At 48.2% G+C, this 13,681-nt stretch overlaps 3 protein-coding genes across 3 annotated transcripts; 2 read left to right on the forward strand and 1 right to left on the reverse strand.

Moving 5' to 3' along the window:
* Positions 1 to 47: 47 nt before the first annotated feature.
* On the reverse strand, positions 48 to 5,686 carry HD556DRAFT_1332512 (SNF2 family N-terminal domain-containing protein). Its single transcript, XM_041301805.1, has 17 exons — positions 5,260 to 5,686; positions 5,181 to 5,195; positions 4,988 to 5,126; positions 4,641 to 4,939; positions 4,006 to 4,587; positions 3,651 to 3,956; positions 3,491 to 3,599; positions 3,395 to 3,433; positions 3,139 to 3,338; positions 2,638 to 3,090; positions 2,435 to 2,591; positions 2,245 to 2,380; positions 1,711 to 2,194; positions 878 to 1,653; positions 769 to 826; positions 563 to 720; positions 48 to 512 (listed from the first exon to the last, which is right to left on the reverse strand). The coding sequence occupies exons 1-17, from the start codon at positions 5,473 to 5,475 to the stop codon at positions 311 to 313; spliced, it is 4,329 nt and encodes a 1,442-aa protein (XP_041165687.1). The 5' UTR covers positions 5,476 to 5,686; the 3' UTR covers positions 48 to 310.
* A 3,492-nt stretch (positions 5,687 to 9,178) lies between these two features.
* On the forward strand, positions 9,179 to 10,592 carry HD556DRAFT_1437846 (HAD-like domain-containing protein; the record flags this gene model as incomplete). Its single annotated transcript, XM_041305760.1, has 5 exons — positions 9,179 to 9,766; positions 9,819 to 9,923; positions 9,981 to 10,130; positions 10,185 to 10,283; positions 10,335 to 10,592. 5 exons carry the CDS (start codon positions 9,179 to 9,181, stop codon positions 10,590 to 10,592), a joined length of 1,200 nt encoding a protein of 399 aa, XP_041165688.1.
* A 722-nt stretch (positions 10,593 to 11,314) lies between these two features.
* HD556DRAFT_1227928 (uncharacterized protein) lies at positions 11,315 to 13,581 on the forward strand (the record flags this gene model as incomplete). Its single annotated transcript, XM_041297192.1, has 5 exons — positions 11,315 to 11,387; positions 11,434 to 11,570; positions 11,626 to 12,989; positions 13,048 to 13,261; positions 13,309 to 13,581. Coding segments are annotated over 5 exons (2,061 nt in total), but the record flags the coding sequence as incomplete, so codon positions are not given.
* Between the last annotated feature and the right edge of the window lie 100 nt (positions 13,582 to 13,681).

The raw sequence follows: 13,681 nt of genomic DNA on the forward strand, positions 1-13,681 counted from the left end.
GGAAAGTTGACAAGATTTGGCAAAAGAGGGAGGGTGCACGTGAGACGTTTTATGAAATCAATTCTTGTATTTTTGTCAAGTGCAGCCCTTCATTAATTTGCTGTAATGGGGAACCGCAGAAATCAAAATTTCATCGCGGTCCAGAATGTAATTGATAATTTGATACATGCATCATAAAGGATAAAGGAATCGTGGAATATTGCAACCTGACTTAAAAAAAGTTAATTGTGATAGCCAGAGAGCGTGAAAGCAAAAACGGGGGTAAGATCCAAAGCACAAGAGTGAGTATGAGTAAAATATTAATGAAGTACTATCGATGGGCTTTGCCATTGGCCTTCGTCGTGGTAGATGGTGTGCCATTGCTCTTACCACCTGTGATGGGCCGAGGCTTCTTAGCAGACGTCGAGGCTTCCGCAGACGCTCGTGGTGCAGCTTCCTTCATCACCATCTTGGCATGAATGTCCTCCAATTTCGACGCCTTGACTTTCTTGGGCCAGAAAAGTGTCACGAAACTGCGGTCAAAGATGAACATCGATACAGCTAGTCTAGGTTTCGTACTCACGCCCAGAGATGTCGACGCCATCGTTCTCGGTCCTCTCCAGCGGCTTGTTTATTCTGAAGAACAATCTCGATGCGTCGTCCAATAGCGGCTAACGAATCCTTGAGAATGGCAACTTTGTCGTCGCGAGGCATGTCCTCGCCAGACAACTTCAGTTGTTTCTACACAAAGAGTTAACGGTGGTTCGAACATCACAAGGAACTACTTACCAGCTGCTTCTTGACTGGTCTCAACTCTTCTTTCGTCGCAGCCTCATCCATCGATGGGCTAAAATTGCGTCAGGATCCACAATTACTTATAGTCTAGCACGAGACTTACCATTCGTCTGACGATTCGGAGTCGGTGAATGTGGGAGTAGGCCGTCTCTTGCGTCGCTTCGCTCCACCATCATCGATGGATGCCACAGCCTCGCTCTCCGCGCGCCGTTTCCGGCCGATCGGAGGTGATGATGACGACGACGCCACAGCTGTTGGGGGAGGAGTGGCCGAACCCTTCAAATGACCCTTATTCCGTAAAGAGCTCTCGTACGAACGTAGCTTCTCATCATGCTCGCGAAGTAGCCCAAGGAGGAAGTCACCTCGCCGGACGAGGTGAATAGCATTGGGAATTGGCCGAGTTGTCGCGTCTTCCCCCTTCTTGCCTTCCTCCAAAAAGAATTTGCCTTGGAGACCTAGCCGCACATCCTTCGCCATGGCCTCCCAGTTGCCGAACCCATATATGAAGGCGCCAACAAGAAGCATCGCATCCTCTTGCGGTCCCCACCGCCCAGACCAGTTGAGAGTCGGCCTGATGTTCTCAATCGGAATGGACCAATTGTAGAGCTCCTCCGTACTCAATTCGCCCAAAATATTGTTCAGAATGCGAAGGTCGCGATACCGTGATAGCACGGTCTCCGCATTGATGTTTCCGACATTGCGGAAAGTAACCAGGACGGCCTTGCTCTTCTGGGCATTAGTCAGGGTCTCCCCTGCCGCCATACGTTCCCGCTTTTCTTGGTTATTCTGCTCGACAGCTTGCGTGCAAACTTCGATGATCTCGTCGGAGACGTCCATGATCATGGCCTTGTGCTTGTCGCCAAGTTTAGATTCATTGACCTACAGAGGAAACGAGGCTTGTGAGCTCTGATTTGTGAGAAACAAAAATATACTCACAATAACATCGTAACGCTGACGAATGTCGCCCCAACGCTGCAAACTTCGAATAAGAACGCGGACATCTCGCTCTTTAAGCTCCATGGCCTTTTGACTAGCAGTCTTTCTCTGGGGTCCTGGGATTTTGAGTTTCTTCGGAGCAGGCGCTGGTGCAGGATGATCGACGTCCATGCCCTCATAGGACACAGGTGCATGGGTGCGCTTGCGATCCCTGAGTTCCGCCGCAACCACTTCGTCAGCCTTCCGCTCATCCTCCTCTTTCTCAAACTTGTGCCGCTCCTCAATGGGTATAATGTCCTCCCAACTCATGTCATTCTTTACGTCGCTCACGGCAGCGAATTGAGCGAGGAAGCTTTCACCACCAAGCGAGGCACCGCCATCGCCGCCAGCGGCCATTGTCTCATGGTCCTCGGCGCGGTTGAGAATATCATCAAGGTCCATCTCGTCAAGCTTCTGGTTCTGTTGCGAGTCGTCCTTGTCGAACCTGGAAATAGGGTTAGCGGAGCGCCTGACCAGGGGAACACCGTTACTCACATTTTCTGAGCACCGTATTTCAAAACTGCGGTGAGCTCGTCTTTGCTAAGATTGTCAGGCTTCGTGGAATCCTTGACCTTCTCGCCTTTTGGGTTAGAGCTCAGATGTGCCTGCGAAGTGTCCATTTGATTGATGACTAGCATGATATAGGTGAGATCAAAGTGGGTTAGATCAAGACATTACTACTCACTGGCATACTCCAACACCATCTTTTTCTTGGCCCTTTCGAGAACGTCCTCCTCCATTGTGTCCTTACTGACGAAACGGTAGACGCTGACATGGGACTTTTGCCCTATACGATGAGCACGTGCCATGGCTTGCAAGTCGTTTTGAGGATTCCAGTCGCTCTGCAAAGACGTCAATCATACGTATGTCACACAATGACCCACATACATCAAAAATAATGACAGTATCGGCGGTCTCCAAATTAATACCAAGACCGCCTGCACGGGTTGACAACAGGAAGGCGAAGTCAGGCGATCCGGGTGAATTAAAATGCGCAATTGATTTCTTCCTCGCATCTGACGCGACCATGCCATCCAGACGTTGATGTGGGTACCCACGAAGACTCATGTAATCACTCAAGATGTCTAACATCCGGACCATTTGACTGAAGATGAGCACACGATGACCATCTTGCCGAAGGCGTGCGAGGAGCTTGTCAAGGAGAACCATCTTTCCGCTGTTCATGACAAGGCCTTTGAGAGTGTCATCGTTAACATCAGTGCGCACTTCGGCACCGTCGAAGAGATAAGGGTGATTCGCAGCTTTCTTGAGCTCCATGGCAATGTTCAGAAGACTGATGTTGTTGTTCCCATTTGCACTCTTCACCAACCCCTGGAAGTTCTGGACGAGGATTAGCGAGAGTTAATAGCCAGTCAAATATAAGCCTACCTTTGTCAGGATGTTCTTGTAGAAATGCGTCTGCAAGGCAGACATTTCTACTCGAAGGATGCGCTCACTCTTTGTAGGCAAGGAAGTAAGGACATCACGTTTCAGTCGGCGGAGCATGAGTGACTCGAGTTGTTGATGCAGCTCCTTGATCTTGGCTTCGTGGTCCGCGTCGTTAAGGTCGAATTCGTTGGTCAAAGCGACTATAAACATCTCCTCAGCCACAGCGACAATGATAAAAATACGGCACAGAACGTACACTTCTCAGGCATCAGGAAGTGCATCAATGAAAGTAACTCTGCACGCGATGCGGCGTCAGCAAAAATCGCCAAAACTCAGTCGTATTAACACGCACCCTTGACATTGTTTTGCAGTGGCGTGCCAGTGATCAATAGCTTCGACGCAGCGGGGAAGGACCTCAGAGCCTCATACAACTGGCTTTCTGAGTTCTTGAGCCGATGAGCCTGAAACGGCCATCAGTGACTATTCTAAGACATTCTGCACTTCTATCTCACCTCGTCGACAGCAAGCGCCTGCCACTTGATGTCCGCAAGCTCCTTTGCGTCCCTTAGAGTAAGCTCGTACGTCGTCAGCAGGACATTCATCTTCAGTCGTTTGTTGGAGGGACCGAATTCGTACGTCCGAATGACCTCACGTGCAGGAGCGGTTCCTATGTAGGTGATGACATTCAGATCAGGTGCCCACGCCGCAAACTGCGATTGCCAGGCAGTGATAGTGGAAAGCGGGACGATTACAAGAAATGGTCCGTATTGGTGCATTTCATGAAAGAGGTAGGACAGGAAAGAAACTGTCTGTACGGTCTGCGCACAATGTTTTAGCATTCTGAAAGGCAAAAAAAATCCAATGTACCTTTCCGAGACCCATTTCATCGGCAAGGATGCCGTTCTCGCCTTTACTCCACAAATACGCCAGCCAGTTCAGTCCAGTGAGCTGGAAGTCCTTCAACTCACCACCCGTCGAGGTGATGTAGTCAGGATCCTTCTCAATCTTCTGGAATGATGGCCGCTGGTTACGCGCGTAATTAATGCTCTTGTAAGGGAACTTTGCCTCAACCTCTCGTTGTCGATACGCCTCAATTTGGGCCTTGGCGATAGGGCGCACTTCCTCCTGCGTTTCCCATGTACAATGCTCATAATTGAGCCCAGTCCATTTGCAAAAGTACTCTGTCATGCCCTCTGCACCGTCGCGGTGCGAGACAATGCGTTCGACGACCTTATAGGTCTCGAGCTCCTCCTTTTCGCGTTCTTTTTCAAGAAGCAATGCCTCAGCATCTTCCTGAGAGATGCCTGGTGCACTGAGGCGAGACTGGTACATCTTGTAAGCTTTGATATAGTTGTCAACACGCTTGAGGCCCTTGAAGCGTTTGAGAAATTCGTAGGTCTCATCAGTGTTATGCAAATGCGAGAAATTTTTCCACTTGATATGAAAACGCTTTGAGACATGTCAACAACAATCTGCTTGCCCAAGATAATTCTGGGACTTACAACATTATCAAACCAGATATCCTCAGGATCGTCTTCGCGGCCCTCATCTCTGCAATGACTCAAGACAGACTCGATCTCATCTTCCTCTTTGAACTGCGCGGTAGGATCGACATAGTACCCTTGATCGACATCCTCTTCTGATAGCTCAGCGAGAGCTTGGACATCATCAGTATAATTGGGAATCTTGCCGCCTCGACTGGAGACGCGGATTTCGTCTCCAGAAACACGAGGCCGTTTCTTCTTCTTCGATCTAGACCCATAATCTGAATCTGAATCTGAGTCGTTGTTCCGGGAGATGGCTGTACAAAAGCTAAGCGCGAGCTCCACCGTGGAAACAGGGTGCACACCTTTAGGTCTTGGTGCCGACGATGACGGCTGTGATTTCTTTTTTCTCTTCTTCGGAGCTTTCTTTTTACCGTACTCGTCATCTGCATAGGAGCCATCGTCCTCGTCCTCCTCGTCCTCCTCGACGTTATCTTCGTACCCCTTGGGTACAATGCTCAACGTTCTCGGAAGGAAAAGAGATGATAAATAACATACCGACTCTTCGACATCCTTTAAAAATGTAGATGACCTTGAATAAAATTGGAATTACTAACATATGATATGTGAGACTTACGGAGCCTTTTGGGGTGTAGGAGGATGGCCCAGCAATAGCGAGAGAGGTAGCGTCATCGATGTCCTCTGCATCGCCATCAGCATCTGGGTCTGGGTCTGGGTCTTGGACATTATCGACAGGAGTGTGATGATTGTTGACTTGTTCATTCTCAGAGTCAACCTGCATAGAGTCATCACTGTCATAATTGAGGTTAAGAGCGTCGGGGTTGAGCGCCATGGTGTCGACGCTGTGATGGACAGTGGAGGGGGAGGATGTGGTTGGGGGTAGAGAGGGGAGGGAAGAGGTCGTCAAGGATCTTGTTGACGAAAATGTTCACACGTGTGGCCATCGCTACGGACAACGCCGGGCAAGGCCCCATCGTCACCGCTCATGGCATTGGTGAAATCCGAGTTGGGGCATAACATTTTGGAGTAATTGTGTCAAAAACTTAATTTTTGGATATAATTGTGTATAAAAGTTTATTGTTCTATATATATATTATGAGAAGTTTATGGTTAAATTAATGCGCCATTGTCATCAAAATTTATCGTGTTGAGCCTGGCGGTCTTCGGCCATCGAATACAGCATCATGCCACCCAATTCACGGCTCCCACAAACCGCATCAAGCACACCAATATTAACAGCATCCTTGTTATCTGCCGCAGCCAGCCTAACCTATATCGGCTGTTGCTCAACTATCTGGACTGGACTGTGCCATATCATCATCTCGAGCGTTGGATATTGTGTAGTTTCTCAGCTTGATTCACCTGATCATGAACCCTACCTTGTTCACATCGCCAGAAATACCCATGGCCAAGCCATCATTACCTCTAAATCTCCGCCAAATCCACGCTCCTCGGCCTGCAGTGCTCGCCGCCGAGTCCAATGTCCCCGAAAGTCTAAAGCCAGCAATCGAACATGGTAATCATATCTTGTTACACCCACGTCACGTCATGATCGCTACAGGGCCTGTTGACCGCAGTCATTTTGTAATAAATAAATTGTATAACACGTTGCTCCCCACACCATGCCTTTCTCAGGCACCTGTGCGTTCGTCGAAGCATATAATTCCAGTGCCAAGTCATCCAATGAACAATCATCTCGCCTTTTGCGCATGCCCCTTCATCGCCGCGTTGCGGAACCTATACCTCATCTTGGGTTACACTCACCACATCACCAGCGCTCATCACATAATATATACATGCGGCTGCTCGCTGTACGGTGACCAAACCATTGGTCTCTTCCCTCGAAGGATCATCAAGAACGAGACCCTGGCAGCTTTCCTACTAGATCCGGCAACGTCGTATCGAATGTTCCACCAGGGCCGAATTTCGATGGGACTGCCCACTGATCTGCAACGCCTTTTTTGGTCTTTCACGGCCGTCCGCCAGCGTTGCTGAACTATTTGTAATTCAATTCTTGGTCACGTGTGTTGTCGCCAATTTAGCTTGCTCGCTGACCCCAACGATGAACACATCAATTTTCGATTTTTTTCTCGCCCCTTTAACTAGAGGACCCTCTAACACCCATGTTACGAAGAATGTTTACGCGCCACGCTAATTTTGCGACGATACCCCTTCAGGTCGTCTAGATCGTCCCAAAGCTGGGCTTATCGCTCTAACGACGTGGCATGTTCAGCACTGCGTTCTTGTCCCAAGTAGCCCGTGATCACCTCCTTTGAGAGCTCCTATCACATCCCCTTCGCGCGAATATGGTGGCACTGTGTGTTGAACTCTATGACCCTGGATAATTGATCATGAATATAGACCAAAGACACGCATGTCCTAGGCGAGATCCGAAATCTTCATGCTCCACAAAACAGATCCAATAACGTTGATTTCAAATCGGCGCCCCTCGCACGAGATCATAATCAAGCGCTTGTAGTACGAGAACACGAACCGCAAGATAAAGTAAGTGCATGTGGCCATTGGCTAAATTCACAGATAACATGTGAGAGTCAGCAGGCTCGCTGAAAGTTACTGCGATACTTGTAGCGAGTCCGCCGATTTTCAGGAATGTGACATGGTGACATCGACATGTCGTGCTTGCTTCCCACTATCTGCACCTGACGGACAGACGTAATCTGGCTCACTCGCTTTCTGCCTCTTCTATAATTTCTCAGTCTAACCCTAGATTTACAGATCACACGATAGAATCAGGCTCACAGCGGATTGGTGTTCAGCAAAGTAGAGAATCTGTGACAAGCAACAACGCTGTTAACTGCTTCATCGGCTCCGTGGGAGACACCCCATTGGTGAGGAGATCCATCCGCGAAGGCAGTGAAATACCCCTCTAACAGCGATTATACATGCTTAGATCTATCTTAAGACGCTTTCAGAGCTGACAGCTGGATTCTAAAGCCCCGCAGGCAGCGTCAAAGACGGTTGCCGTCAGTATAATTCAGGATGCGGAGAAGAAGGGTTGGTGAGTGGGCATAATGTACTTAATGACGCATTTAGTGTTGAGATTTACCCAGAATAAAACTCGGTGGAACCGTTGTCAAAGGTACCGCAGGCAACACTAGTATCGGCCTGTCTATGTTTGTAGAGCCAGGGGCTACATGCTTAACACTCAGGTAAATGCAATCATTTGGTTACTGTTTTTTTGCTGATGCTTTGTTCTCAGAGCCAAGCGAAGATTGACCTTCTCCAGATGCTCAATGCTGAAGTCTACCAGTTTCCGCAGTTCCCCACGAGACTCTGAACTACAATCACCAGGCGGAGGAGTATGCCGAAAAGCTCAAGAATGTCATGGACAGACCAATTCGATAACACCGCGAATGCACACGTCTCCTATATATCTACTGGGTCCGAAATATGGGAACAGAGGAAGGGTGAGATCGACTGCTTCGTTTGCGCGGTACTGGCGGCACTCTGGCCGGAGTTGGCAAGTATCTGAAGGAAAGGAGCAACGGCAGGACGCAAATATAGCTCACCGATCCGCCTGGAAGTGTCTTATACGAACATGTCAAATCTGGTGGAAATCTCGTTGAGTGTTCTGAAAGTTCCATCACAGAAGGTTAGACTTATCCTGTGTATTATTGTGATCGTGATGGCTGAACGTTCTATCGTGTCCTCGTCACATTCATACAGTGATCAGTTAGGGTCGTGTCACAAGTAATTTTGGCACTTTTGTAATGACCTCGCGGGGGCACTTCACATACGGACGAGAAGGTGATATCCATGTTGTGTCAAATTTTTAATACTGAAGGCTTGTATGTAGGCGTTTCCTCGGTGCTGAATGTCGTTGCAGCTGTGGAACTTGTACAAAAGTTGGGGAAGGGTAAGGACAACAGTTAACCGTATTTCAATGCCCAAGCCGAGACTCAGTTTTGTCTACCAGGCTCTCAAGTTGTAATAATATCGTACAATAGGCCAGTGCTAGGGAACTGCATGGGTGGACCCTGGGGTATGAGTTGTGACACCTGCACCCACACCCCAGGGAATACTCATATCCACCAAGCAGGTGTGGGTGAGGCCCCCCAAGGGCTGATGCGCCCAAAGCATGCCAGCGCTGTAATAGGATATTTTGGTGATGTACATTGCAACACTGTTATAACATAGGTTGACCAAAGGTAAATGCTCGCAGGTGATTGTGGTGATGGCGAGTGCTTTCACTAGTTGGAAGTCGATTATGCGTGCTTGGAAAAATCCGGAGTTTTCCCTGATGGTAATCATATCAAATGTGTCACCGACAAAGTTTTCGGAATTGGGGATTGCGGCATGATTCAGGAAATCGGGGAGTCAGTGGTATGACTAGGCGGAGTTTAGAAACATTAGTCAGTTAGCGGAGTGTTACTAATCAAACTTCATGCATTGTCATGATTGCCAGGGAAGTGCCAGACTGATTGAACAACTAACTGATAAGGTTGCTGATTCTACCAAGTGCTCCAGTGAATGAGACTGAGTCTGCAGGAAGTTCTCAGAAGAAGGAATCCTTCATGACGAAACTAGTCCGCGAGCTCATGCCATGCAATGCCCCTAGCGATCACGCGCATGCGACTGACGTCGATAGTCATGATTCCGTGCAATACAAGATTATTGACTCGGCAGCCAACAATAGCTCAGCGCCACCGGCCGGCTCCAGTGAAAAGCAGGATGAAGTTAAGAAGGAACGCGAAAAGCCAACTTTCCCAGTAATTATTGGCTCGGAAGCGTCCCCTCTCTCAACGCAAACCCGGGCCACCCTCCCAGAGGTCGACGTTGACGTTTCCCTCATGCCAACCAAGATCTTCTTCCCCAGGTTTGAAACAGAGGGGATGACCAGCGGAGCAGTCCAACCTCCAGGATCGACAGGGACAGATACCTCCTCGCCTTTACAAATTTCTCGTGATGACGCATCATACACATCATCGAGGGGTACCAAATCACATGCTGAAGATATCTCACATACAGCGACAGATTCTGAAAACAGTATCACAGACCTTAAAGAGGGCCACGGAGAAAAGGAAGTGCCTGAAATCGAAGAAGTAGAACCGATGGAGGATGCTCTTATCCTGGATGGAGGTACTGGCATCCCGATAGGGCCCGTGAGCCTTACAATATTTTCATAGACTGCGGCTGATATTTGTTATTCGCTAGGATGGTGTACCACACCCACTTTTACCCCCGATATCATCCCAACACAAGGGGCGCAAATGTCTCGTCCTTGACCTCGACGAGACCCTTGTTCATAGCAGTTTTGGGGTGGGTATTCCACCTTACATTCTATGCTATTTTTGACACATTCCTTTGAACCTTCAGTCTCTTCAACACGCGGATTATATTGTACCAGTGGAGATTGAGTGTCTTTGGCACGATGTGAACGTCACCAAGCGTCCGGGTGTGGATGACTTCCTGAAGAAGATGGGCGAAATCTATGAGGTGGTGGTATTCACCGCCAGCGTGAGCAAGGTCTGAGGGTGTTGTTCTATGTACATTAACGTTGTTATTCATTTTCATTTGCAGTTTGCGGACCCGGTCCTAGATAAGCTAGACATTCATCAAGCAGTGTCGCATCGACTATTCAGAGAGAGTTGCTATAGTCATAATGGAGACTATGTCAAGGTAATGGACACATGCTTCCTGCATGTTTCGCTGTTCGCTTACTCTATCTAGGATCTCTCCCAGCTGGGTCGCCCGCTTGCAAGTATCGTCATTCTGGACAATTCTCCGGCATCATATACTTTCCACCCCAATAATGCGATCCCTGTTTCTTCCTGGTTTAATGATCCACATGACACGGAGCTCACTGATCTCTGTCCTTTCCTTGTGGATCTTGGTGGCGTAAGAGATGTTCGTGGGGTCTTGGATGCTGATCTCAGTATGAGTGATGGAGTATTGGATCTAAGGAACCAGAAATCAAGAGGGCTGTGAGCTGCGACGGCTTTGATCTCGCAATTTTTAATGAGATATTATTTGGAACATCATATTGACATCTGGTTTGGGGCTGCGATTTTTCCAGTGTAGGGTGCATTCGTACGACGCCGATCGTTACCAGTAATTCTTGCCATCAAGAGCAGCTAACCATATTGCGATATATCTTCTACTTGCATAACTAGTATTAACATTGTAACATTTTCCTTCCTGGATCTTTATTTCTGTTTTCATTTCACACGTACGGCGATGCCTCTCTTATCTTGTTCGCACAAAATCACGATATATGACGAACTATCATAATTGTAGTGTTAACGCTACTTACTCACGATTGTATCTGCTTGCTTTCCTCAGTCCCAGGCTGCGCGAGACGCGTCTGTTTTCAATCACGTGAGCATCATAACCCACCGCGACGCGTTTATTGATCTATGTTTGATTGAACTGAACCTACATACTAACCAGCGGTCGTCGTGACATACCACGCTTTACAGGGACCGAACGTATCATAAAGTCGACGAGATATGTCATTCCCCAAGGGTTCACGTTTTGCAACAGAGAAAAGTACGTGTCTGGGTCCTTGTAATGACACGCAGTTCATCATTCCGACTCTTGCAGTTTCCAATGCTCCAGGACCAGATACCTACAGCCTGCCAGAAGGTACGTGAAATAATGAACGCATTTGCATTATTTTTCTGACATTAATGTTACGATAAGACCCGCTAGACGCGAACAAACGAGGTTCATTTCTGAACAAAACCGATCGTTTCTCGAAGGAAAAGGTATTCAGTGTTCCAGGTGAGCTTGACGGTTCTGTGGCAGTACAGCACCAATATATTTACAGGACCAAATTCATACAATTCTGTGCCAAGAGCTGTGCAGAACGCATTAGCCGCTAAACATGCAAGCGAGGATCGATACACGATACTATTGAAGAAACTAGAAGACTTGGAAAAAGTACACGCTGATGGTAAGAAGGCGGTAAGATAATATTTTGATCGTTTTCCAAACTCTGGACTCAAGCTGTGTTATACAGCATCAAACCGAAATCGAACGCTATAAATTCGAAGTTGCTCGTCTTTCGAAGACCAGCTTGGAGCAGGGCGAGAGATTGGACAAGCTCAAGAAACATAACGAAATACTCGAATCGCGAATCCAAGAGTACAAGAAGAACAATGCTGCTGATCAAACCGAGCTGAAGGAGCTACGTGTCAAACTTCGCACGTCCGAACATGAGCGCACACAGCTTGTCAGCAAGCAGGGGGAGAGCAGCGAGACGAAGAAAGCACTGCAGAGTCTCGAGGCAAGGAGGAAAGACGAAATTCAGGAACGTGAGAGGAAGATTGCAGAATTAGAAAAGACTGTATCTGCAGAGAGGAAGAAGAGAGATATTTTGGAAAGCTGTGTCAATGAGGCGAAAGGAAAGGCGGATGAAGAAGCACGGAAATCACGCGACATGATGATAACAATCCAAGCAAAGCTTGACACGGCTAATAAGGACTGCCAACATGCTCGCCAAACACTTACATCTCTGCGAGGGAGAACCGAGAACCAAGAGAACGATTTTGCAGCTCGACTGGACCAATGCCGTTCCGTCCTTTCTCGTGTCGCGGAGGAGTATGGTCGCTTGGCCACAACAAGCGTCGCTGCATCAAGTCATACCACACTTGTGAAGGACCATACCGCACTTCAATTACGTGCATTCCGGTTGGAACGAAAACTAGCAAACTCAGAAGGTCAAGTTGTTGAGCTCGCCAATCTTGTCCGCCACACTCAGGAAGAAAATACGCTCTTGTGTCAAGAACTGTGCGACACTCGGGAAGAAGCGGCTTTCCACTTGCAAACCTTGCAGGAGAATCAAGCTGTCCTCGGTTGCTGCTCTCACTGCACTGCGCTTCGTGAACTCCTTTGTCTGGAGGGAGACATCGACCAGGGCGAAACAGACATATCTAAAGAAACCATAGCGGTCCAGGAAAGTGCTCTGGCGTGCACTAGGACTATATCCGATTTCTATCGCTCTCATATTGACGAGCTACTTTCAGAGTGTTCTTGCCTTCAGGGCATTCTCGAGAAGCAGCATGAAATTGACCGTGCACTCATCGACCAACTTGGTCGTAACTCAGTCGAAGTGGATATTGTACGGGCTGAGCTCACCAAAGCACAGGTTGAAATCACCACCGGACAGCGCGCTCTGACTGACGCCCAAAATTCTTTGACGGAAGGCCGTGCAGAACAACATATGTTGCAGCGTCGAGTAGAAGAATTCGAGAATAGTATGCGAGACATGGCGACGAGCCACACACAAGCTTTACAGAGGGAGCGCGACACTTCTCAGAAGTTGTCCGTTGCACTCCATGTCAGCAAGACGGCTGAGGACGCTCTCAAGGCTGATATCGAGCAGTATGTATCCGCCGCCTGTACTTAGACCACAGAAAACTGACCTGAGAAACCTACACAGGTTGCAGGCAGAGCTGGCAGATTTGTCACGTTTCCAGGAAGCATACTATAACTTGGTGGATGAGACTGAAGCACTAGTGGCGAGAAACAACCTTGCAGAGGAGGAGGCCGAAAATCTCAGCAAGTTTAATGCTGAAATTCTTGGCCATAAAAATCCTGTTCAGAGGATTTTATACGTCGACAGGATTCGTCGGGAGCTCTCCGAGGTCAAGCAGGTATGCATCTTCATCGTCTCATCTTTCGCTTGACTTACAGCTACTAGAAACTACTCGTGTGTATCCGCGACCGGGACGCCATATCTGCAGCGAACGAAGACTTGTTGCATGAAATCATGATGTACAAGTCCGTCGCGGTTCCAGGAGATAGCAAGCCTCGGACGAATTTAACCCGTGTGACACGACCTCCCCTCATAAGCCAGAGCATGAATATCGTGGCAGCGACTTCCATCCCGCCTTGTGTTGCATCAGATGCACTAATTAAAGCAACCGTTCTAGAACACATACCAGGAGATATGACTTTGGATGAACTGATATAAGGTACCATGTAATTTATCTACGATGTGTATGTAAGTGTGAGTGATAAATACTCGTCTCAAACCCATCAAATATTCATCCGAGTCTATGCAAAGCTCCTGC

The sequence above is a fragment of the Suillus plorans genome (assembly GCF_016647745.1).
Source record: "Suillus plorans strain S12 chromosome Unknown HD556scaffold_5, whole genome shotgun sequence".
In the NCBI taxonomy this organism is placed as follows: Eukaryota; Fungi; Basidiomycota; class Agaricomycetes; order Boletales; family Suillaceae; genus Suillus; species Suillus plorans.